A 27679-nucleotide genomic window follows, 5' to 3' on the forward strand; every position below is an offset into this window, starting at 1 on the left:
TGGTCCGTGGAATGTATGAGAAAATGATGTACTACACATCATTATCATTTCTTCTACTGATGCATCATAGAGAGTATCTTAACTTACTGCACTTCTGTATGGTTTGCCAATTGCACAGTGGCAGATAGGAAAGCACTCCAGAGGGTTAACATCATTGCCCAGAAGATCTTTGGTTGCCCTCTCCCCACTTTGGAAGAGCTTTATAGCTCCCGCTGCCTTAAGAAAGTTCAAAACATTCTGAAAGATCCACTTCATCCTGGGCACCTTTTTTTTTTTAACTATTACCATCTGGCAGATGGTACAAGATAATAAAAACAGGGACAAATAGGCTGAAAAACAGCTTCTATCTCAGGGCAGTAGCTCTGTTGAATTCTGCTGTATAGTGCAGTATTGGTGTGGCATCGGGGTTTTCAGTGAGATGTGTTGAGTGTGAAGGAAGTGTGTTTGTGTTTATTTTCATGGTCATGATGTGCACTGAAAATGATGTTTTATTTCATTGTATGAGGTGCAATGACAATAAAGTAAACTAACTAATCATTAGATGATAACATCCCAACACACAAGACATGATTCTGGTGTCCTCATAATTAAGACTAAATATGCAGAATTTGGGTGTTGAAGCCCAGCTATCTTAAAATTGCCAAGTTTGAAAAATATCTCACTAAAGTATAAAATGCCTGGTTCCCTTCTTCATCCTCTCATTCACCTAAGGCTGAAGTGGATGACAAATCTGCAATTCTGAGGATAGTATGGTTAATGACTTCAGTGTAATTCCATGGAAAACTGAACATGGGTATCAGAATTCCAGTGATTGCCCTAATTAAACCATGAGCCTTAGGCCAAACTTCAAAAAACTTTAAAGATGTTATTAGGAGTGACTTATTGGCATAATCTGTATGAAGCCTAGTCTGAGATACATAATTTATGATCACCTATGACCCTGTTCCCCCCACCCATGTATCATAATTCAGATTGTCCAATGGAACACATTCATGGACTAAGTGTCACCAATCACGCTCTCCAATAGAGGATTTTCATGCCCAGAATATCTGGTTGCCTCAGTTACAATCTCTGTAAGGTAAGCTTGGAATGTTCATTTGCCATCTGCTTAAAAAGGATCCCCCCCCTTTCTTATGGCAACTTGGAACCTGGAATAGGAATGTTTTACAAATTGACAACGGGAATATGGGAAGAAAATCATTCTTGGACATCATCTCTAATTGATTCATCCCCTTTTTTGTTTGAGTGTTCAAAGAATCTTTGAAAACTTAGTAATATAAAGATGTCCCAATTTCTTGGAAACCAGATAAAAGCAGCCTCACTCACACTAATTCAGAATCATCTCTTCTGAGCAGAGTCTATGAGAACTGAGAAATATGGCATCTCAAATGAAGAAAGTTCACTGAAACAGTGAATGCTTTACACATTCTTTTTTTTTTTCAGTTGAAAAGGAATGGCAATTAGATGAACTATAAAAGAGTTACACCATTTGTCCTTGTTGGATTGCTTCCAAGGGACCACCAAAGGACCTCCTTTGTTGGGATGGCACCAGAGGTTTGATCCAAATGATGTCAGCCTTGAATATATTCTAGATATAGTGCATGGATACTCATGAAAAATTAAAGGCAAATATCCTTGGGGACCAAATCCCGAGTTTCTATAGAGAAAAAGTAAATAAACTTTCTATGATGAAAACTGCTGCATATTCTTCAGGTGTTAAGGAAAATATTTTTCAAGAGGTCTACATCTTTGTCCAGCATGCAATATTTTATATGGTTCTTCAAAACACTGACTGTTGAATAGATAGAGAAATAGAGTGAAAGACACTTGGAGAAGACAAGGAATGAAAGAAGAACAAGTCAAGGTAAAGCTGTAGAGATCCCTGGGTCCATCTTTTATAGAATGAGAATATGACAATTTCATTGAAACATTACTATGACTGCCTAACATATACATACATACATACATACATCTCCTGTATAGAAAGAAAAATCTAGAATAAGGGTCTTGAAACTTAGCAAGTTTAAGACTTGTAGACTTCAACTCCCAGAATTCCTGAGCTAACATGACTGGGGGAAGAATTCAGAGAGTTGAAGTCCACAAGCTGTCAAGTTTGAAGACCCCTGATCTAGAATAGAACATAGAATAACAGAGTAGGAAGGTGTCAGGATAATGATTTAAGACCTGACCAGCTGCTACGATGATGTAATGCTAGGAATGAGACAGCAGGGTTTTTAAGCTGATACTACTTTAAGAGCCTGTAATAAAAAGAGGCCCTGCTGGGACATATGTGTGTGTGTGTGTGTGTGTTTGAGTGTGAGTGTGAGTGTGCATGTGTGTGTGTGCTTCCATGCTGTAATTGCTGATTGCTCTTTGGTCTGACTAAAATATGTGTTTGTATGTATGTATGTATGTATGTATGTATGTATGTATGTATGTATGTATATATTAGATATATATATATATATTAGATAAAGCCACTATTTAAAATACAAACCTTGGTTTACTGTATTTGCTTCTGGGTTGTCCCATACTGTGTGCACTCTGCAAGAAGAGAGGTCTTCTAAACCATCCCACTGCTCAAGCAGGAGACTCTATAACATTTCAGACGAATTATTGTCCAATCTCTTTTTGAAAGCCTCTAGTAATGGAGCAGCCACACCTTCTGAAGGCAAAACTATTCCATAGGCTTTTATATTACATGTAGATATAGATAGACTTCAGCAACAGAGTGGTTAATTTCTGGAATACTCTACCTACTCTGTGGTTTCTTCCCCAAACCCCAAAAATTTTAACCTTACACTGTCTACTATTGATCTCACCCCTTTCCTAAGAGGTCTGTAGGGGGCGTGCATAAGCGCACCAACGTGCCTACCGTCCCTGTCCTATTGTTTCTTTTATTTTTTTAATTTTTCTTATATGTATCCATGTATTCATAACTATGTTTTTACTTATACCTATTATCTTGTAAGCAATTGACAAAAATAAATAAATAAATAAATAAATAAATAAATATCAATAGTCCTTTATTTACTTATATCTCCATTATCTAAATTATTTTATTAATATTCACTCCTAGGGATACAGGCAAATTAGCTACCATACAAAGAGAAAAAATGTTGCAGATAATTAAGTTTTAATTTGCATACTTCATAACTAGACTACCACTTGCAAAAATGTTTATGAATTGACTGGTTTTCCAAAAGTGGCAAATTTCAGACATCATACAAAATCTAATGATGGCCCTTTGGTTGTGGCCTCAAATATTGTTGGATTCCAGTGATGGGGTTTTACAAATCATGACTGATTTTCAAATGTTTATATTCAAATGCTTCATTTAATTATGATAGTTAAATATTACATTTACCATACACAACATGTATGTCATGATATGACAATAGCATGATATGAAAATCCAGTCTTGTGTTCCCTGTGCTGCATTCACTGTAGCAGTATATGAAAAATATTCTTAGGAATAGAGCTAAATTTTGATTCAACAATAAATACATAAACCTGGATTCAAGACAGATTTCTTTTCTTTTTTTTTTTCTTAACAGGAGTGGAAATATGAATTGACCAACTGTACAAGAGCCACTGAATTTATTCTTGTTGGATTGCCAACTGTTTGGGGAATAGAAAATATGATATTTGCTTGTGTCTTTCTGCTCTACCTCCTGTGTCTGATGGGCAATGGGCTCATCATTGTCATGGTAATTTTGGATCACTATCTCCAGAAACCCATGTATTTTTTCCTTAGCAACCTTTCTTGCATTGATATTGGACACACCACATCAGGGGTGGGCAAACTTTTTGGCTCGGGGGCCACATTGACTTTTAAAATTTGACAGACGGGCCGGGTCAGCATAAGATACGATACATATAAAAAACTGCATTTGTCAACAGTACATATCAAACATAAACAGAAAAAAAGCATTAAAGTATTAACATATTTTAATGAGAACAGTGTTGTTGATCACCCCTCGCTGCCACTGCCAGTCCCAGCTGCTCTGGCCGCCAGTTGCTCCTTGGGGCGCAGCTCTTAAAAGCCCACTCCCAGCAGCCAAGCAACTTCCCAGCAACTTTCGGCTTCCTTTTAACTCCCGGGTGCTCGCGCCTGGCCCCGAGCCACATGGCGGAGGGGAAACCCGGAGCGCCGCCGGGGAGCATCTTCCCACCGAGGAGCAGGAAGGGTTCCACCTGGCAGGTGGGTGGGCTGCTTGGAGGAGGCGACCCGGCAGCGCTTCGGGTTTCCCCTCCGCCGCATGGCTCTCCTACCCTGAGAGCGCTCCGCACTGTTTTGCAGCTTTGGGGGCCACGTGGCATAGGGCAATATGCCACACCCAGCAATTTTTTTTCAGGGGTGGGTCGGATTGGACAGACCAATGGGCCGGATGTGGCCCATGGGCCGTAGTTTGCCCACCTGTGCACCACATCCATTATTCCTAAATTGCTGGTCAACTATCTTTCTGCAAACAATTCATCTGTTTCTATTGCTGTATAACACAGCTGTTCTTTTATTTCTTCTTTGGTGTTACCGAATTTTTCATCATTACATTGATATCCTTAGACAAATATTTAGCCATCTGCCATCGTTTGAGATACTCCACAATCATGACTTATGGAGTTTGCTTTAAGTTAGCCATGGCAGCCTGGTTTGGAAGCTTTTTCTCCATTCTGTATCAGGGAGTTTTGACTGGAAGCCTACCCTACTGCACTTCCAACATTATCAAACATTTCTATTGTGATGAGAGACCTTTGCTGAAGATTTCTGGAGGAGACACAAATATCACTGAAGCCCCGGGCTTCCTACTAACAGTGGTTGTGATTATGTCCTCCCTGGTTTTCACCCTCATTTCTTATCCCTTCATCATTTGCACCATTCTTCAAATGCCTTCAACTACCAGACAGCAGAGGGCTTTTTCTACATGTGCTTCCCACCTGGTTGTAGTCTGCATTTTGTACGGGTCAGTCTTTTTTGTCTATTTAAGACCTAATGTCAAGAACTCTTCTTTTAGTAAGGTGAAGTCTGTATCCATACTGAATACAATGGTTGCCCTGGCGCTAAATCCTTTCATTTACACCATTAGGAACAATGAAGTCAAGGATACAGTAAGGAAACTTTTGGAAAGAAAAACTCCAGGTGCCCCACATCTAATGGCATAAACTTTTGTTGAGAATTAATATAAAATGACTTTGTTGTCACATGGAAAGCAACAAGGTATGACATTTCAGAATAATCTTCAAAGCTATTGTGCAGATATCCTGTAACAAGCCTACTTTAATAAAGTTGGAGAAAGCAATGTGTCATCTGGCAGATTTGCCAATGGATATTTTTCTCATGCAATTTTGTGATGATCCCATGACAAAAGGATTATTGGGAAACATCTGTTGTCTAGTACTGCCATGGCAACTTGTGGATCTCAACTCCCATAATTCCTCAAGCAACATGAAGTTAATGGTAGTTAAAGTCCACCATTCTTAAAGTTATCAAGGTTGGAGCCCCCGTTATGTAAGTCATAACAATTGTAACTTGTTGCATGGTCATTAATCACCTACCTAGAATCATAAATTTTATATATAGTTCATTCTTCGGGATAGGAATACCTCTTTCTTATTCCACTGCATGGACTATAATGCTCATTCAGTATCTATATTACTTTGGGGGAGAGTGGTACCGTGACTGTTTTGAAGAACAAAAGATAGCCTATTTTTTCCAAATTATATCTTATTAAAATATGTTTTCCAGACTCAGAGGAAGAAAACTCAATATAAAGGAGAAGGACTTCTCTTACGGCAAACCTACAAGAGATAAGTCAAATTAACAAAACCTTTAGATATTGATTTGGACTTCAGTACCAAAAGAATGATTTAAAAGTGGACTTATTAATATAAGCTGATTAATGGGCTCCATTGTGCACACTAGCAGAGAAACATGTTCTTCTCTTCTATCAGAGGGTTCCACAAAGAAATGGGTTAGACTAATAGGTTTAAGTAATACCATGTTTGTCAGATCCAAAGGTGCTTTCTTTCAAAAGGCAACAGGTTTTCTAGTTTTGCTTGAAAACATTTTGCTTCTAATCGGTCAACCATGACCTGCATGACTGAGAATGACTGAGACGTGTTTGTCAGAGCATTTCATTGAATTTGGAGGGGCATGTAATGAATGTAATGCCTTGGTAAGGCCACACTTGGAATACTGCATTCAGTTTTGATCACCACGATGTAAAAAAGATGTTGAGACTTTAGAAAGAGTGCAGAGAAGAGCAACAATGATGATTAGAGGACTGCAGTCTAAAACACAAGAAGAATGGTTGCAGGAGCTGGGTATGTCTAGTCTAATGAAAAGAAGGGGAGACATGATAGCACTGTTCCAATCTTTAAGGGACTGCCACATAGAAGGGAGTCAAGCTATTTTCCAAAGCATCTGGGGATAGAATAAGAATCAATTGTTGGAAACTAATCAAGGAGAGAAGCAACTCAGAGCTAAGGAGAAATTTCCTGACAGAACAATTAATCAGTGGAACAACTTGCCTCCAGAAGTTGTGAATGTTCCAATGCTGGAAGTTTTTAACAAGATGTTGGATAACCATTTGTCTGAAGTGGTGTAGGGTTTCCTGTCCAGGCAGGAGGTTGGATTAGAAGACCTCCAAGGTCCCTTCCAATTCTGTTATTGTGTTCTATTCTATTCTAACATGAATATCCCCATTACAAAACTGCTGTCTGCATTCTTCTTTGTTCAAAATTCTCAGATCTGATGGTGCCTTGTTTTTCTTCTCAGTTTTACTTTTCTATTAGCTTCCTCAATCTAGTGTCCTCCCAATTAGTTAAGATAATTCCTACTTCCACATGCACAAATCCTTATTTGCTGAAAATCAGATGTGTTTACAGTGATGGGGACTTTTCTTCGCATTTTTGGTTTATCTTATTTCCTCCTTTGGTATATATTTCAAATCCTGTTTTCTGGATTATAGAATTGTTTTCCCAATTGTGAGTGAAAACCTATGCCCATTATAATCTCATTTGAAATGCATTTGCTTCATCTATCATTGCTTTGAAGAACTTCTCTAAAACAATGTATGTCTATGTAATATGTATCATACAGTAGATACAGATTTTTGTAAAATTCCTACTGAATATTCCTTGCTTTTAATATGGGTGATGAGAGATGAATAAATGAATTTGTGTTTAATGTTTGTAAAATATTATATAAGTAAAGATTCAGATAGAGATTAAATTAGTTTCTTCCCTACCTCTAGGTTACCAGTGATGAAAATTGGGGATGGGTAATTTCAGAGAAGTTGACTCATTATTAGAATTGATTGACTTTATATAGTTATGTGTTTTCAATAAAATCTATTTTCTAGGCCTTTTTCTTGGATTTATATCCTTGGATTTGCTGTATGCAAAAATGGTGTGGGACATTTGTTGATGTGCTGGGCCAGCAATAGAGAAGCACAGTTTCTAGTTCCCCTCGGTTCTTTTTTTTCCCCTGTAAATACTTCTTTATTTTTGTAACAAACACAACAAGTAAAACCATCTTTCAGTTACACAATGTCAACTGAGTACATATATCTTGTGCACATAATAATATTTGTATACATTTCTTACTGAGTTTATATTCATATTATAGCCTATTCAACATTATATACCAGTATATAATTATAACAATACTATTCAATTTCTTACTTTATTTTCCAACCATCTGTAAGGTAGATCCCAAATCTTATAATACTGCATTTCTTCTTGTTCTCTAATTTCCAATGTTAACCTACTCATTTCTGCACATTCCAATATTTTCTTAATCACCTCCTCCTCCATCAGTCCCTGAAAAGTGACTTTGGGTTAGTCCCATCCCTATCAGAGAGCACTTCCTGAGGTGAAATGTTGGACAGATATCCATCTGACATGAAGAATATTATGCCTGACATTCTTGTTCTTCTTCACATTGAGTTGTGAGATTTAGCCACACTGGACATCGTATCTGTGGATCTTTCCAAATGCTAAAAATGTATGAATTGTCCATGAGCAGAATAAATACAACTGAGAAGATGGAAGGAGTGGAGGACATTAAAAAGTGTCCTAGAGAAGAGACTTACAGTAGAACCCCTCATCACAACCATAATTCATTCCATAACTTTGGTGAATTCTTCAACTTCTAATATTTTGTCTTCAGGAATTGTGTTTGATTGCCACCCAAATATGGTGTTTATGACTAGATTCAAAAATTTTGCAAATTTGTTTGGTCAGAACCTGATTTGGTCATGGTCAGAAGAATTCATGACCAGAGGTTCTACCTTATATTGTAAACCTTAATTACTAAAAAGGAACCTTGTATGGGGATAACATTTTCAAACCTATCTGTATTATGGTTTAATCGACCCATCAGAACTGATTTACTGTGAGACTTCCAGTTGCGGCACCACAGTGGTGTAGAGAGGAAAGATTGGGCTCCATCTTTTCATCTCCAATCTGCACGTCAGGAGGCCCCCTGTGGGGCAAGCAGATCTTGGAGGGATTAGTGAAAACATGAAGAAGCCCAATGTGGAAGCAGATGAAGGGCGACTACCTGCTACACCGCAAGGAAACTTTGCAAACTCCAGCATGTGTGTGATTGACCATTATAGGCAGACCGAAGCTGCAGCAAGCACTTTTAATGAGGAAGGAATAATAGCTACAGCAGCATTGACATTGAATCAATTATTGAATGTGATTGTGTGGAGGCAGAGAATGATCATCAATGAGGATAGAATTGAAAGTTGATCAGTAGAACCATGAATCTCGGAGCGGGGGTGGAAGCCCATTTGAGAAGTAGCAATCCAGTGAGGAGAGTATAGGACTTAAGATAAGACACTAAAGCCGATGGGATTTGGTTACCTAACAGTGTTGTTGTTCTGCATTAACATTCTTGAAGACTCGCATTCTGATTGGTCCACCCAGACCGCAACCCGATTGGTCCATTGAATGACTGTGATTGGAGCGCTAAGAATCTACCGCGATTGGCCGAGCCGATCGCGGGAGATTCAAAGCACTGCCATTGGCCGCCGAGCCGCCGGCCGGCTGTATAAAGCCAAGCGGCTCACACACTTTAACCGTCCTTGTTCAGATGCTTCAATAAAGAGCTGATTGTTCACTTTCGTGTCTCGCCTCTTATGTGACCCGAGCCAGCGATCTAACACTGGCGACGAAGGTGGGATAGTGAGGCGAGGACCAACTAGCACGTGGCAAATGGTGATCAGCGCCCTGCAAGATGGCCAGCACCCAGCCGCCCGCTCCGTTCGACCCAGCAACCGAAGACTGGGAGTCCTACATCGACCGCTTCCAGATGTTTCTGGAATGCAGCAACCTCAAGGACGCCAATGGCCAGAGGAAACGGGCAGTATTCCTAACACACTGCAGGCCCGCAGTGTTCAAAATGGCCAAGGCGCTGGCGAAACCCACCGACGTCAAGGAGATGGACTGGGCTGACCTCGAGCCCATCTTGCACTGCCATTACCCCCCTACCCTGCCCATCCTCATTTGTAGGCATGACTTCTACTGCCGAGATCAGTGTGAAGGCGAGACCATCGGCGACTTTGTGGCCCAGCTGCGGAACCTGGGAGGCCCCTGCAAATTCCCCGACCTGGACCAGGCGCTTCGGGACTGAGTCGTCCTCGGACTCCGAGACCCCATGCTGCAGAGCCGGCTGATGGCCAGAGGCAACATCTCCCTCGCCGACACCCTCGTTGAGGCTACCGCCGCTGAGGCCACCCGCCAGTCAGCAGCTCGGATGAGGCAAGCCAACACGTCTGAACGGCCACCGACCAACGAAGCGACCCCAGCCACCGCGAAGCCCGGGGAACCCAGCCGTCGAGAAATGACCACGCATCATGGCGAGTTTGAACCCCAATCTGACACCGAGGACGAAGACGAGGAAATCCATCTGCTGCAGACCGAGCGCGACCGCCAGGATTGCAGGGGACGTAAGTCGAGTTTCCATTGCGCCGGTTGCGGCGGCGATCACCCCTGCTCCGAATGCTGTTTTCTCGATGCCATCTGCAGGCTCTGCGAGAAGCGGGGGCACATCGCGAAGGTGTGCCGGAACAAAAAGAGCTACAGCCCGCAGCGACGAGGAAACAGCCCACGATGACGAGACGGCACCCCCCCAGGCACTGAGACCGACCGACTGAGAGCTGGTGGAGCCGCGACAGCCGCAGCAGATGACTCAGCGAAGCACAGCGGCGCGAGGAAACCCACCAGACGGTCGTCATCAGCCATTCATCAACCATGGATGCCCGAAAGGTACACATGGCCCTGTGCATCGAGGACCAGCCCTGCGAGATGGAAGTGGACTCCGGGTCCTACCTCTCAATGGTTTCTTGGTGCACAATCAACCGCCTAGTTCTTACCATCCGCCGCAACGAACTAGACGACCAGAAGCTAATCCTGAAAGACTATCAGGGAAACTGCATCCCTGTGGCCGGCATCGGGCACTTTAAGGTCACGTTCAAGGACCACACCGACATCTTGCCACTCACAATCGTGGACCGGGACCGTCCCAACTTGCTCGGCCTGCAATGGTTCGACCCGCTGGGCATCGAGGTGACGGGCATTCATCACACAAACGAGGCCGACTGGGAAGCGACGCTCGTAAAAGAATTCCAGGAGGTCTTCGACAACTCGCTAGGCAAGTACCGAGGGCCCCCTATATCTTTCAACCTTAACCCTAACATCGCCCCAATCCGCCTCAAACCCCGGCGAGTGCCTTTTGCGCTCAAGCTGAAAATCTACGAGCAACTAGACAAGCTCGTCGCGCAAGGGGTACTAGAGCCCATCGACCATGCCCGTTGGGAAACGCCCATAGTCACCCCCATCAAACCCGATGGTTCCATAAGAATTTGCGGGGACTACAAGGCCACCCTCAATCACGCGCTGCAGCAAAGCGCCTACCCAGTCCCAGTAGTACAGCACCTTCTGCACTCACTGGGGGGAGGCCGGGTCTTCGCAAAACTCGACTTGGCACAAGCGTATCAGCAATTGCCGGTCGATGCGGAGACAGCCGAAGCGCAAACGATTGTTACACACCGGGGGGCTTTTCGGTGCAACCGACTCCAATTTGGAGTCAGCGTCGCCCCAGGAGTCTTCCAAAGTCTCATGGAAAGGCTCCTCCAGGGAATAAAAGGGGTGATTCCCTACTTCGATGACGTGCTGATCGCAGCCTCCAACAGAGAACAATTGGAGACCCGTTTAAGGGCGGTGCTTAACAAATTCAAAGACGCCAGCCTTAAAGTCAAAAGAAACAAATGCCAACTCCACACCGAGAGGGTCGAGCTCCTGGGGCACCTCCTGGACTGGGAAGAAACTCAGAGCCATCAAGGAAGCCCCCACACCAACAAACAAGGCGGAACTACAGGCATTTTTGGGACTGCTTAACTTTTACAATGTTTTCCTACCCCAAAAGGCGACCGTGGCGGAACCCTTACACCGGTTACTAGATAAAGCAGCCATCTGGACCTGGGGGAAGCAGAAGGAGACTGCGTTCCAATGAACAAAAAACCTGCTAACATCGGACGCAGTCCTGATCCAGTATAGCGAGACCCTCCCGCTCATGGTAATGTGCGACGCATCACCTTTCGGCATCGTAGCAGTCCTCAGCCACACCCTACCTGACGGGAAGGAAGCACCCATCGCCTTTTTCTCCCGAACGCTGGCCAAGCCAGAAAGAAATTACAGTCAACTGGACAAAGAAGCCCTCGCCATCGTCGCCGGAGTGAAAAGGTTCCATGAGTACCTTTACGGTAGGAACTTTTCAATCATAACAGACCACAAGCCCCTGATCAGGATACTCGCAGGGAACAAGGCCACCCCGAACATCCTGTCACCCCGGATGACGAGATGGTCCGAGTTCCTTGCCGCATACTCATACGAACTATCACACCGGCCCAGTAAGAACATTCCGCATGCTGACGCACTAAGCCGGTCACCACTACCCGACTTAGATGACGACCCAGCACCCACAACAATGACCCTGCAAATCGAGACCCTACCCAGCCCACTCTTAACTGCGCCAGACATTGCCCGTGAAACAAATAAAGACAAACGGCTGGCGTGGGTATTGAGCTGGGTAGAGCGGGGGTGGCCAGAAGATGACGGTGGCGAGCAGTTCAAAGCCTTCCGAAACTGCCAAACTGAGCTGTTCTCACAAAGGGGGTGCATACTCTGGGGCGACCGGGTAGTCATACCGGAAGCGCTGCAAAACAGAGTGTTGGCAATACTGCATGAGGGACACCCGGGGATCGTCAAGATGAAAGCCCTGGCCAGAAGCTACGCTTGGTGGCCAGGGATGGACAAACAAATCGAGACATGGGTCGCTGGCTGCAGCAGGTGCCAAGAGTCGAGAGCCAACCCCCCCGCCGCCCCGGTCCTGGAATGGGAAACCCCCAGAGGACCATGGTTGCGAATACACATAGACTTCGCCGGGCCAACCAAGGGGCATACATTCCTCATCACCGTAGATGCTTACTCCAACTGGCTGGAGGTAAGCACCATGAGGGCAACAACAACAGAAGCGGTCATCGACAAGCTCAACAGATTCTTTGCAACGCACGGGCTACCGGATGTCATAGTGTCAGACAACGGGCCACAGTTCACGGCACTGGCATTTGAAAAATACCTGGCTGAACGAGGCATCCGACACGCCTTAACCTCGACGGCTCACCCAGCGGCGAACGGTAGGGCGGAACGGATGGTTCAATACACAAAAAAGCCATCCAAAAAATCGAAACCGGCGACATCCAGGAAAAAATAAACAAACTACTCTTCATACAGCACATCACGCCGAGCTCGACCACGAACAAGAGCCCAGTGGAGTTACTAATGGGAAGGAAACTGAGGTCCCCATTGGACTGCCTACACCCCACCTACAACCCAGAGAAACCCCCGGACTCCTCCAGCTGGAACCGGGCATTCAACATCGGGGACACGGTCTACACAAAGAACTTCATGGGAGACCCCCTCTGGGTACCTGCACAAATAACACAGGTAACCGGGCCCTGATCATACAGACTCCAAACGACAGACGGAAGGAACTGGAAGCGGCACATCGACCAGCTACGGTCCAGACTAGCTGTCAGCACCCCCGACACCTCAACAACAACAACCAAGGAAAGCAGAGAGGGAGGGGAAGCCTCAACAACCAAGCCAGTAAACGACGGAAGGCCGGAATCATCAACGGCACCCCCAATGCAAGCCGAACACCCCACCAGAAGACAGAAACGCTCAAATAAACCAGCCATACTCACCAGCAAACCTCGAACTGTCGCAGACGGGATCTTCACCTGGAAGGTACAGCCAAGCCAGCTCAACCAGCCCGGAAAGACCGAGCGAGAGCAACAGGAACCGCAACTCAACCAACCCAGGTAGTCCGGGCGGGAGTTGCGGCGACAGGCCCGGCTCACCCTTCCAGGCGGTTCCATCAGCGAAGTGGAGAGCGATGCGGAGCCCGTCCGAACCGGCCAACGATCACACACAGACTGAACCGTGCAGGTCAGCCAGACAGATTCGGAGCCCCACCTACTTGTGTGACTACGTCACGACGCTGCGTCGGACGAAACCATGAGGGGAGGGGTGTTCTGTATTAACATTCTTGAAGACTCGCATTCTGATTGGTCCACCCGGACCGCAACCCGATTGGTCCATTGAATGACTGTGATTGGAGCGCTAAGAATCTACCGCAATTGGCCGAGCCGATCGCGGGAGATTCAAAGCACTGCCATTGGCCGCCGAGCCGCCGGCTGGCTGTATAAAACCAAGCGGCTCGCACACTTTAACTGTCCTTGTTCAGATGCTTCAATAAAGAGCTGATTGTTCACTTTCGCGTCTCGCCTCTTATGTGACCCGATCCACCGATCTAACAGTTGTAATAGAATTTGAGTACTGGATTGGAGGACTGAAAGATTGTGGAATGGGATTTGCGGTAGACATTACAAGTGAAGATCAGAAGAAAGAAGACACAGTAAAAGAATTGGACTGAAAAACGAAGTGACCATCTTGACTCCAAAAGACAGGAAAGACAGCTGATGTAATAGAGGGTGACAAAGCAAAAAGACCTACCAATAGGAAGGCTGTATAAAAACTGGAGAAAGAGAGTTTGATTAATGATTAATAATTGCTACTTTTAAATGCTAAATGAATTGATGATTTAGGCTAACTTTTTTATGATTTAAGTGTGAAACGTATTATTTAGTTTGGATAGATAATCAGAAATAATCAGTGTAAGATATTAACTTATGGTTTAATTAATTAGTTAATTAATATTGGGAATTAGCTCTGAACAGAAAAGAATTGTATAGTAAAATGTTAAATGATTAATGAATGTTTAAAACTACTGAAATAGAATATTGATTTTTAGTTATAGAACATTCCTTTTCCTATGCATTCTCTCCTTTCCTTTTCTGCACCTAATATTTTTTTCTATTTAGTTTTCAGTATAAGTAAGGTATTAATATGTTAAAGTTTCTCATTACTTGCTACAAAATACAATAAGCTAGCAATATATGATAAATATTAGATCAGTAATTTGAATTAGCATATACAGAAATATTGAACAGAAACAATAAAAGTGGATAGAAAGATTGTGTATGGTAAAGTGGGAAGAATTATATAACAAAGTAAAAAAATATGACAACTACAACAACAACTTTAAAAGGAAAGAAAACAATTTCAAGTTCAGAAGCATCTATTACATCCCCAGTGGAACAGAAAACAATAGAGGAGATGTCGGCTGCAGACAAGGTGAGTAACTCTTCTAATACGCAAGCAATGCTGCTATCTATCCAAGAAATGTTCAAAGTACAGGAAAAAATGTCAGCAAATCATATTGATCTGAAGATGGAAATGGGGGAGATGAAATGCAACATCCAAAATTGTGATGGAAAAATAGAAACAATATAACAAGTGATAGAAAAGAATGAACAAAAAATAAAAAACATAGAGGTAAAAGCAGAGCAAAGTGAAAAAAAAGTGGAAGCAATGGATAGGAAAGTGATGGAAATGAACAGAGACCTGGAGGACTCAATAATTCACTTGGAGATGGAGCTCACAGTGTTCTATTTGCAATTCCAAAATGTGCAAGAAATGAAAGAGGAGGACCTGGGAGCCACAATGGCACAACTGATTGCAGAAGCATTGGAACAAGACCAACGAGAGATCACAAGAGAATTGAATGAGGTCTATAGGGTCCATACGAACTATGCAAGGTGAAACAAACTGCCAAGGAAGGTTTATATCAGATTTCAAATTCCCAGAGGTTGTGGGAGGAGCTGCTGGCTGATTGTGAAGGAAGCAGAGGGTGAGTAGAAAAGAAAGAGGCAGTTTGAATTGCTTCCATTGCATTTCAAATTCCCAGAGGTTGTGGGAGGAGCTGCTGGCTGCTTGTGAAGGAAGCAGAGGGTGCGTAGAAAGGAGAAAGATAGTGGCCCGCATGCTGTTAGGCGTGCAAATCATATAACTATAAACCAAGAATACCAATAAGACATTTGGGATAAGTGTGCTTGAGATTGTGATTGTGATTTTATTTCAAAATGACTGACTTAGTTCAGTGTAATACTTGTTTTATAGCTGTCTTTCGCAGTACTCTTTTCAAACTTGGATACTGTCCTCTTTGTAAAAATATTACCAGTCTACATGGACAGATTGCCTATCTAGAATCTCTAATCTGTGCTCTCCAAGCAGAAATTTGGTGCCCAATCCAGCCATCTCTTAGCTGCCATGCTACCAGCCCCCACTACTACAAAGATCCTACAGGAAAAGGGCATTATGGACAACCGTGGGATCTGGCAGAGTGAGAGCTGTGGACCATAAACACAAAGCTTTTGCTGTGTCCCAACATAACAGATACAGTGCCCTTTCTGACCTTAATAGGGACACTAAAGTGACAGGTCAAGGTAGTTGTGATAATGATAACTCAAGTAAGCTGGGGATCATGGTCGTAGAAGAAGAACTTACTTTGGAAAGGAGAAAGTGTGAATCAGGTATTATGCACCAGTCACACAAAAAGAGCAAGACATCCAAAAAGAGAAGCTACCTTCTGGTTGGGGACTCAATTGTAAGGGATGTAAATTTAGAAAGGATACTGAAGTTTTGAAAGACGTCAGGTGTCTACCAAGTGCTACTGCCAGCAGAGACAAAAAGCATATTGTTAAGATAGTCAAGAATGCCAGCAAGGACTGTGATGCTGATGCTATTATACAACTTGGTACAAATGATCTGTCCCAAAAGGATTTACTTTCTGTTCAGAAAGTCTTCCAGAGCTTGGGGTCTGTACTTAATAATATGGGCTGTAGGCTTATCTTTTCAGAGGTTCTACCAGTTTACAAGGAACAAAAAGGAAAAGGGCAGTGTGTATCAGAGTTTAATGTGTGGCTAAAGGAGTGGTGTAAAAGGGAAGGCTTTGGTTTTATTAGTCATGATGTCTGCAACTGGTCCAATGAAAAACTGTACAAAAGAAATGGTTTGCATCCATCAAAGAAAGGGACTAAGTTAATTGGCATTAAATTCACAGATTTCTTGGATAAACATTTAAACTGAACAGTGGGGACAGAGAATTAATGGATTCAGAACATTTCTGTATCCATCAACCTAAAATAATAAGGATACCAGTGTATGAAAAATAGATGTTTGTGCAAGTAAGATTATCAACCTTGATGCCAACCAAAACCAAGCAATTTAATAGTGAGAGCCATACCATGTGCACTTATCAAACAGGTGGTAAGAAAGTAGGGGCAGGCAGGCACAACACAGGTTATGTAGACAGTAAACACAGTGTCAGACATAAAGATCTCAAGTGCCTATATACAAAAGGACAAAGTCTGGGGAATGAACAGGGTGAACTCGAACTACGAATACATGAAGGTAAATATGATATAGTTGAAATAACAGAAACTTGGTGGGATGAAACCCATGACTGGAGCATACTGGTAGAAAGAAACAAACTATTCAAAAAGAACAAGAAAAAACAGACCCCATAAAAGAGGAGGTGGAGTTGCACTGTATGTAAAGAACCACTATATTGTTATAGAAATGCATGAAACCAAAAATGAAAACCTCCTAGAATGCATATGGGTCAATATAAAAGAAAAAAAGAATGACATGGCCATAGGTGTATATTATAGGCCACCCAATCAAGCAGAAAATATAGATGTCCTTTTTGCCAGCCAACTAACAAACATATGCAGGAAACACACAACAATAGTAATGGGAGACTTCAATTATCCTGATATCAATTGGAAAACTAATTCTGCACCAAGTGAGAAATCAAATAAGTTCCTAACCAACTGAGCTGACAACTTTGTTGTCCAAAAGGTAGAAGGTGAAACTAGAGGGACAGCCATACTGGACTTAATTCTTACAAACAGAGAAGAACTGATAGAGGGAGTTGAAACTTCAGGAACCTTGTGTGAGAGTGACCATGTCATACTAGAATTCAACATAACACAAGCAACAGAACATAATGACAGAGAGTCTTGGATTTTAAAAGAGCTAATTTCAATGAACTCAGAGAGAACTTGAGAAATATGCCATGGATGAAAATCCTAAAGGGGAAAATAACTCAGGAATCATGGGAAACTCTAAAAAATATGATCATAGAAGCCCAGACCAGCACAATACCACTGAGAAAGAAAAACAAGAATCCAAGAAGAAACCAGCATGGCTGCACAAAGATCTCTCTGGCAAATTGAAATAAAAACAGGACAAGTACAAAAAATGGAAAGAAGGACGTCCAACTAAGGCAGAATATCAGCAGATAACCAGAATCTGCAAAGATGAAGTCAGGATAGCAAAGGCTCAGAACGAACAAAGACTTGCAACAAAAGTCAAAGATAATAAAAAAAATTCTTCCAACATATAAATAACAAGAAAAAAATCAAGAAACAGTCGGTCCACTAAAGAGAGAAGATGACAAGGAAGTAGCAGGAGAACTACTTAACTCATTCTTTGCATCTGTCTTCACACAAAAAGAAACTATAGCTCAACCCACCAAAAACATAACTGTAAAAGACAGACCAGAAATAAAAGTTAAAATAAGCAAAAAAATAGTAAGAGAACACTTGTCTGATCTTGATGAAGGGACCGTAGGCACATTGGTGCACTTATGCATGTCCCCTTAATGACTTATTTAATTAATGACTTAATTATTACAAATAGGGAAGAAGTGATAGAGGGAGTTGAAACTGCAGGAACCTTGAGTGAGAGTGACCATGGCATACTAGAATTCAACATAACACAAACTCAAGCAACAGAATATAATGACACCAGACTCTTAGATTTTAAGAGAAGCAACCTAGAACTAAGGAGAAATTTCCTAATTGTTAGAACAATTAATCAGTGGGATAACTTGCCTCCAGAAGTTGTGAATGCGCTAACACTGGAAATTTTAAAGAAAAGATTGGACAACCATTTGCCTGAAATGATACAGGGTTTCCTGCCTGAGCAGGGAGTTGGATTAGAAGACGTCCAAGGTTCCTTCCAACTCTGTTATTCTGTTGTTATAATCCTGTTCTATTGTCATTCTAGAGATAATATCACAGACTTTTGTAGAAAATTAAGCCCTGCATCAGGAAAGATTTAATTATTTTCTCTTTTTGTCCTTGAAGAAAAATGTGAATTATTATATGAACTATACAAAAATTAAAGAGTTTATTTTGGGAGGGGGGTGTTGTTTCAAGAGCTTTTCCTTTCTTGGCATGGCACTTAAAATTTGGTCCAACAATATCAGTCTTCAATATATTTTACCTATACGGTATGGATGCTCATGGGAAATTAAAGACAACTCTCCTTGGAGACTGTCTCCCACAACTCTTAGACAAGATGTAAACAAACTTTCTAAGATGTTAAATGTTCTTTAAATGTTAAGGAAAATATTTCTCAAGAAGTCTATCACTGGTCCTCAATATGTTCTGTAGCATTTTGTATGATTCTTCAAAACATTGTCGATGAATGGATAGAGAGATAGAATAAAAGATACTTGGGGAAGACAATGCAGATAAAGGATGAAGAACAAGTCAAGATAAGTGTAGAGAGATTTTTTTAAAGTCCATTTATTATACAACAAGCATAATAAGAATTAAGAGTTTCACTGCAGATGTGACTGTGATTCCTGTATGGCCACATCAAGAAACATCTTGGCATTGACATTTCTAATTATCATTTCAAATTATTTATTTACTCACATATCCAAAACAATTAATGAAAAGTAAAATGTTGCAGAGAATAAACTTTTAGTTCATATTGGAATATTTCAACTCTAGAATGCCACTTCCAAAAATGTCAGGGTGCTGTTAAGAACCCCAAAATGAGGTTTGATTTTCAAACATTTGATTTTAGAAATTTAACTAAGTTGCAAATGTGTTTCTTTTGTTTTGGCCTCTGGTGTTATAGGGCTGTAGTGATGGGGCATTAGAAATCATAACAGATATTCAAATATTCATATGGCAAAGCCTTATTTCCATTTGGTCACCACACTGTAAAAATGTTGAGACTCTAGAAAGAGTGCAGAGAAACGCAAAATGATTAGGGGACTGGAGACTAAAATATATGAAGGAACTGGGCATGTATAGTCTAGTGAAGAGAAGTCCGGGGGAGACACGATAGCGGTGTTCCAGTATTTGAGGGGCTACCACAGAGAGAAGGGGGTCAATCTATTTTCCAAGCACCCAAAGGCCAGATCAGGAACAATGGATGGAATTGATTAATGAGAGATTCAACCTAGAAATAAGAAGAATTTTTCTGACAGAGAGTATAATCAACCAAGTGGATCAGCTTGCCTTCAGAAGTTGTGGTAGCTTCATCACTGGAAGCTTTCAATAAGAGATTGGCCTACCATCTGTCAGAAAAGGTGTAGGATCTCCTGCTTGGGTAGGGGGTTGGACTGGATGATCTACAAGGTCCCCCCCCCAACTCTGTTAAACTGTATCTGTATGAAGAGTGTCTTTAGAAATGAGATAAATCTTGATTCAATGGGGATTCCACATTTTCCATTTTCGTAACCGGAGGGGAAAACATGAATTTGACCAACTGTACAAGAGCCACTGAATTTATTCTTTTTTTAAAAAAAAACAATTTTATTGTTTTTTTAACAAACAAACAAACAGACAAAACATAAAAACATCAGCTCTCCCGTATTTATATACAAACAGTGAGTCGGTTGGTTCATCAGTTTTGTGCATTCATTTCGTAGTCACAATTACGATTACCTTATATAATAACTCTTATTATCAATCCAAACTTATATATCCTCATATCATTATTAAAGAAAAAAAAAATTTGACTATACTTTTATTCAATCATGCCTTATGAGATAACTATAATTTAAGTAATTTATTCTATAACAAATCATATAGTCCTACCAGCTCTATCCTAAATAAAAGAAAAAAAGAAAAGAAAAACCATTTTATAAATATAATATCAAATACCGAAAAAGAAAAAAAGAAAAGTGAAATCAATATTATTCCTTATTGTCTAACATTCTAAATATTCTATTTTTGTATTTCATCATTCAGCCATTGATAGAAAAGATCCCAAATTATATAAAATTGTTTATCTTCTTGCTCTCTAATTTCAAAAGTCAATCTACTCATCTCAGCACATTCCAATATTTTCTTTATAACTTCTTCCTGCAATGGAATTTTCTCATTTTTCCAATTTTTTGCAAATACAATCCTAGCCGCAGTTAATACATTTACAATCAAATATTTCAAATCTTTACTATAAACATCTGGTAAGATTCCCAACAAAAAAAGCTCCGGTTCAAATCTATATGCTTCTTTGTCATTTTTCCAACACATGCGGATTTAGTCCAATATTTTCTAGCATCCTCACAAGTCCACCACATATGGTAGTATTAACCAGGTTTCTGATGACATTTCCAACATTTTTCCGATTTGTTCTTGAACATTCTTGCTATTCTTGTCAGGGGAAAATGCCACCTGTAAAACATCTTATACAAGTTTTCTTTATAGGCTGTGGACATTGTCATTTTATAGTTTTGCAACCATAATTTCTGCCATTTCTCTAGGTCAATCCCGTATCCAAAATTCCTCCCCCAAGCAATCATAGTTTCTTTAACTTGTTCTTCCTCTAGCTTAATTTCCAATAAGTAACCATATAGCTTTTTAATCACCTTTTCATCAGTACCCATCAAAATCTTATCTAAATCAGTCTGTTTATCATAAAATCCCTCTGTTTTGGAATCCTCCTCATACCTTGAGTGTATTTGCACATATGAAAACCAATTCATCTGTATACCTTGTTCCTCTAAGTTTTGTATCGATTTAAGTTCACCCTTTTCATCTAGTAATTCCCCATAGCTAACTGTTTGTTCCTTTTTATAAATTATAGGGTAAGAAAACGCTTCTATCGTCGATAACCAAACTGGAATTTTCAAATAACATTGTTTTTTTTGTCTTCTCCCAGTTTAACCACAAAGACTCCCGTATATAATGTCTTCTAAAATAACCCTGTGTTTTGGTTCCCTTATACCATAGAAAAGCATGCCAACCCAACAACAAATCATGACCTTCTAGTGTCAACAATCTAGTCTTCCTTAATGTTATCCATTCTTTAACCCACATCAAATTTGCAGCTTGATAGTACAACTCCCAATTAGGCAAGCCAAACCCTCCTCTAGTTCTAGCATCCTGTAAGAGCTTTAGCTTTATCCTTGCTTTCTTGCCTTGCCATATATACTTCAACACAATTTTATTTAAGTCCTCAAAATAGTCTTTTCCAAGCCTAATTGGAATTGTTTGAAACAAAAATAAAATTCTGGGTAGAATATTCATTTTAATTGTTGAAATCCTCCCTATTAATGACAGTTGTAGGTTTTCCCATTTCTTCAGGTCTTGGGCTATCTGTTGTTTAAGTTTAATGTAATTGTTCTCTTTTAATGTACTACATCTTGGCGTCAAATATATCCCCAAATACTTAACCTTGTTTGTAACTTGGATTTTTAACAATTCTGCCAATTCTTCTCTTTGTCTTAGTAACATATTCTTTGACAAGATCTTTGTTTTATCTTTATTTATTTTCAGACCGGCCACCTCACCATATGCCTCTATCTTTTCCAGCAGCTTCAAGGCTGTTTCTATAGGATCTTCTAAGATAAAGACTAGGTCATCTGCAAAAGCTTGTAATATAAATTCTTCCTTTTTAATTTTCATTCCTTTTATAGTTTTATCTTCTCTGATATTTCTGTTCAACACTTCCAAAGTCAATACAAATAGCAAGGGAGAAAGAGGACAACCTTGTCTTGTGCCTTTTCTTATATTAATAGGATCTGTAAATTCTCCCTCCATCATTACCTTAGCTGTTTGTTCATTGTAAATTGCTTCTATTGCCTGGATAAATCTTCTAGCAAAGCCCATCTGTTCCATTAAAAGTAACATAAATCTCCAATTCATGTTATCGAATGCCTTTTGGGCGTCTAAAAATATCAAAGCCATTTGCTTTTCAGGATGCGCCTCATAATATTCCAAAGTATCCAGAATTACTCTCATGTTGTCTCTAATTTGCCGCTTTGGCAAGAACCCATTTTGGTCTGGATGAATAAAGTTATTCAAATATTTTTTAAGTCTTTCTGCTAGTATTGAAGCAAAGATTTTATAATCTGCATTTAATAAAGAGATTGGTCTGTAATTCTTAATTTGAAGTGGAACCGCCTCCTCTTTTGGAATAAGTGTAATATAGGCCTCTGACCATGTTTTAGGTATCATCTTTTTTGACATAGCTTCATTCATAACTTCTAACAATGGAATACACAGTGATTCTTGAAAAGTTTTATAAAATTCTACAGGGAACCCGTCTGGACCTGGTGCTTTTCCATTATTTTGTTTCTTAAGTGCTTGGCTTAACTCCATCATTGTTATATTACTTTCTAGCATTTCTTCAATCTCTTTAGGTATCTTAGGTAAATTTGCATTCTGCAGGTACTGTTTAACTTTCTCCTCATCAATATCTTCTTTCTTATATAAATGTTTATAAAAATCATGAATAATTTCTTTTTTCTCTTTGCTGCCATGACAAATTTGACCTTGGTCATCTATTAACTGCAATATTTTCCTCGACTCTTTCTCCTTTCTCAACTTATATGCTAGCCATCTACCTGGCTTATTTGCATCTTCAAAATAATTCTGTTTAGCATTCTTAATTTTCTGTGCTAGTTCTTCTTTCTCTATTAAGTCCATTTTATGTTTAGTTATATCCAGTTTCAGTTTAACGTCTTTTTTCTGTGGCGTTTTCTGCAGTTCTTTTTCAAGTCTTTTATACTCATCCTCCAAGGCTTTGAAAGCTTGCTTTTCCTAGTATTCTTTTTTCTTGTATAGTCTATTATCAAGCCTCTGGCATAAGCCTTCATTGTATCCCAAACATTCTGTATTGAAGTGTCTTCTTTTCTATTTTCTTTTTTAAAAAAAGGCCAGTTCTTTCTCCATCCATTGTATAAATCCTTTCTCCTTTAAAATAGTATTATTTAACATCCATCTCGATCTTTTTCTTTGTCCCTTCCATTTAATTGTCAATGGGTTATGATCAGCCCAAGTACTTGTTTCAATATTTACTTCTTGAACGCTAGATATTAAGTCTGTTGAAATCCAAATCATATCAAGTCTGGACCATGATAAATGTCTATTTGAATAGAAAGTATATTGCTTAAGTTTAACATTTCTTTCTCTCCATATGTCTTTTAAAGTTAATTCATCTATCATTTAAAAAAAAAATTAGGAAGAATTTTTCTATTATACTTTGCTGTTGTTGCAATATAATCGAGTTTATTGTCCATGATTCCATTGAAATCTCCCATCATAATTATATTAACATAGTCCAGTCCAGCCATTTTAATATGTAATTTTTTATAAAATTCTTCCTGTTTATCATTCGGGGCATAAATTGCAGTCAAAAGTATCTTTCTATTGTTGTCCATTATTTCCACCATTAATATTCTCCCATCTTCATCAGCATAAATCAGTTTTGCTGGGGTAGCCTCTTTGATATATAAACCACCCCTCTTTTCTTACATTGAGTCAAAGAAGTAAACAATTTCCTAATTTTGGTTGTACTAACAATTGTTCATGTTGCTTTTTAATGTGTACTTCTTGTAAGCAAATTATATCAAACTTTAATTTCCTAATTTATGGAAAATCTTCCTTCTCTTAGCAGCTGAATTCAGTCCATTTATATTTATTGTAATCAGTTTTTTCTCTTCCATGGTTATATTTTATATTTAGATTTAACCACTCTCGTGGATCTTAATTCACGCTGATCTTTAATATCCACCTGTCCACCTACTGCGCCTTCTTCTTTTCCAATCTCCATTTGTTCCTCTTGAGGTTCAATTAATGAGACCTCCTTTTCTGCCTCTTCTTCTCTCCCTCCAAAAATTCTGCGTAGAACAGTTCTGCTTTCTCAATTGAATCAATTCTATGTCTCTGTTCTTGCCATGTAAACATCAATCCTTCTGGGATCAGCCATCTGTAAGTCACCTCCTTTTTCAATAACATTTTGGTCAGGAATCGATATTCTCTTCTAGGTATTTGTTTTAAGACCAAAATTTCTTTGCCTTTATATTTCAACGTCTTCTCTCTTGCCGCTTGTAAAATTTGTGTCTTCATGGATTTTTTAGTAAATCTAATATGGACTTCTCTGGGCAGATTATTTCTCATCGCGTATCTTGTAAAAACTCGATATATCTCATCTATTCCATCCATCATCTTCTCTTCTGTTATTTCCAAGGCGTCTGCCAAAATTCCTATCATTATCGCAGCCAAATCTTGCCCTTTTTCTTCTTCTATATTTTGAAATCTAAGATAAAATTCTGACCTCTCCATCTCCCACTTCAGCATCCCACTTTTTTCTTGTTCAATCACTGTTAATCTGTTATCAATATTTCCAATCTTCTCCTCTCTTCGTTTACCCCCTTCTTCAACTTTTTGAAGTCTCTCCTCATACTTTGCCATCATCTGTTGGATATTTTCCACTTTTTCCTCCATCCTCCCTGTTCTTTGTTCAATGGTATCTGTTTTTATCTTAAGATCTTGAATTCCTTGCATAATCATCTGTAAAGTTACTTTTTCTTGTTCTTTTTCTTTATCTTGCTTTAACATTGCCTGAATTGAATGTTGTCCAGATGGTGGGGAGGCAGAGGTGGACACAGAGGCACCCGAAGGTATAAGTTTCCTACTCATTTTAGATGGTTCCAGATCTTCAAATTCTTTCAAATTTTAATCCAATTAAAAAAAGAGTCGCCAATTATAATCCAAAATGAAAAAAGCCAATAATAAAAAACCCAATAATAAGGGAAAAAGAAGAAAAAAGAGAAAGAGAAACAGAAAAAAAATAAATAAAAAGAAATTCTTCAAGTTCTTCCTGACCTTAATCCAATTATAAAGTAATCCACAAGAAAAAATAAAAATAATAATAATAAAAAACCCAGTAATAATAATAATAAACAAGACTAAAGCCAAAAAGAAGAAAAAAAAGAACAAAAGGAATAAATTTCTTCAAATTCCACACCTTAATCCAGCCAAGAAAATCTCAGTTGAGAAAAGAAAAAAAAGATAGTCCACTGGTATACATTAAAAAGAAAAGCAAAAGTCCCAATGGAAAGGGAAAAAAATCAAAATAAAGTAAAAATGAAAAATTCAAAGGCTTCCCCTTGCAAATAAATAAAAGTTAAAAATAAAAACCTTACTAGAATAAAAATATAGAGCAATGCTGGTGGAGGGGGTGGCGGAACTAAAAAAAAAATTAGAAAAAGAAAGTAGAAAACAATACACTGCACTCTGCTTAGCTGTCCAAGGCTCTAGTTATGACTCCCTTCTCTTTCCCACAAGCTTCAAAGCTAAACCATAAATATTTAATTATAGACAGAAATCCAGAAAGGCACCTGTAATAATATTCTACAGGGCTCTTCCCTCTATCTTATCAGGAAATGTCCTTGAGAAGGAGTCTTTCACATCTCTCTCCAGTTCAAGTAAAATATTTCCAAGCCTCTAGTTGGCAGTGTTACAAAGTTTCTTAATTCTCACTTTCCCCCTCCTCTCAGGACAGCATAATTAAAATAAAAAAAAGCCTCGGGAAATATATACGTATATATAAAAATCAAAAAAGGAGAAAAAAAAGAAAAAATAACCAAAGGGAGCCTCTAGCCTTAAAAAAATTAGAATATAAAAAATCCAAAGGGAGAATAAAATATATATATATATAAAGGAACAGTCCAGTTATCCAGTAAATAACAATGAAGTCCGGTAGCAAAGAAAAAAAAAAAGCAAATAAAGCCTCGCTTTGACATCTCCCTTGGAAAAAACACCGCTTAATCAGTTTTGTCAAAAAATCACACAGGTTTCTTCTAATAATCAGAGTGACGTTTCAAACCTCAAAAAATTAGAAAAAAAAAAGTTTCTCACCCAACCGACAGACTCTCTTTCAGACCCGTTCTTTCTGGAGCTGCCCCGACTTCAGCAGCATGGGGGCTGCCTCTCTGCTGCCAGCAAAAGAGCTTCTCCTGGGTCATCCAAGGACTTTGCGGTGTCCCGGAGTCCACAGGGTACGCTCTTCACAACAGCCATCCCTACGGGACGGTTTAGGTCCGTTTGGACCGCCAGAAACGAAGATATTGGCTGCAATCGAAGAGCTCGATTGCAAACCGTATCGCCACGGCGCCAGCTCCTCCCAACTTCCCCACTGAATTTATTCTTGTTGGATTGCCCAATGTTTGGGGAATGGAGAATATGACATTTGCTTGTGTCTCTCTGCTCTGCCTCCTGTGTCTGATGGGCAACGGACTCATCATTCTCATAGTAATTTTGGATCTGCATCTTCAGAAAACTATCTATTTCTTTCTTAGCAACCTTTCTTGCATTGACATTGGACACACCACAACTTTCATTCCTAAACTTCTGGTCAATTATCTCTCTGCAAAGAATTCCATCTGTTTCAACTGCTGCATTACACAAATGTTCTTTTATTTTTTGTTTGGCACTACAGAATACTTCATCATCACCTTGATATCCTTGGACAGATATTTAGCCATTTGCCATCCTTTGAGATACTCCACAATCATGACTTTTGGAGTTTGCTTTAAGCTAGCAATGGCAGCTTGGTTTGGAGGTTTTTTCTCCATTCTTTATCAGAGGGTATTGACTGCAAACCTACCCTACTGCACTTCCAATATTATCAATCATTTCTTTTGTGATGCAGGACCAGTGTTGAAGATTGCAGGAGGAGATACGTATCTTGTTGAAGTCCTGAGTTTCCTAGTTATGGCAATTGTGGTTATGTCCTCCCTGGTTTTCACTGTCCTTTCTTACCTCTTCATCATTTCCAGCATTCTCCAGATGCCTTCAACCACCATTTATTTATACTACAATTATTGGACAGGACAGAATATGTGCCTACTTCTTAAAAAAACTACCAACTGCCATAGCCGAAACTCTAAGCATAATCTTTGAAAAATCTTTCAGGAATAGCTCCTTGCCAAAACTATGTTCATAAGCCATGGTCATCCCCATCTTCAAAAAGGGAGACCCCAGCCTAGTTGAAAATTACAGACAAATCTCCTTATGCTGCGTCACTTGTAAAGTCATGGAATCAATTAACCAATCCATTATCCTCCACTTAGAAACAAACAACCTACTTTCTAATAAACAAATTG

At 39.8% G+C, this 27679-nt stretch overlaps 1 protein-coding gene and 1 pseudogene across 1 annotated transcript; both read left to right on the plus strand.

Moving 5' to 3' along the window:
* The first annotated feature begins 1843 nt into the window (after positions 1 to 1843).
* Positions 1844 to 14008, plus strand: LOC113449835 (olfactory receptor 6X1-like; annotated as a pseudogene).
* A 6027-nt stretch (positions 14009 to 20035) lies between these two features.
* Positions 20036 to 27476, plus strand: LOC148124347 (olfactory receptor 6X1-like). Its single transcript, XM_087917109.1, has 2 exons — positions 20036 to 20060; positions 26707 to 27476. Exons 1-2 carry the CDS (start codon positions 20036 to 20038, stop codon positions 27474 to 27476), a joined length of 795 nt encoding a protein of 264 aa, XP_087773235.1.
* The last annotated feature ends 203 nt before the right edge of the window (positions 27477 to 27679 follow it).

The sequence above is a fragment of the Pseudonaja textilis genome, chromosome Z (assembly GCF_049901715.1).
Source record: "Pseudonaja textilis isolate UNSWEBS1 chromosome Z, rPseTex1.2, whole genome shotgun sequence".
Taxonomy (NCBI): domain Eukaryota; kingdom Metazoa; phylum Chordata; class Lepidosauria; order Squamata; family Elapidae; genus Pseudonaja; species Pseudonaja textilis.

Bases quoted from the DNA above. Each gene is read 5' to 3' on its own strand.
- LOC148124347 (XM_087917109.1), top strand. From the start codon at position 20,036: ATGAATTTGACCAACTGTACAAGAG. The intron at 20,061-26,706 runs CCACTGAATTTA...CTCCCAACTTCC, and splicing joins TTTGACCAACTGTACAAGAG to CCACTGAATTTATTCTTGTT.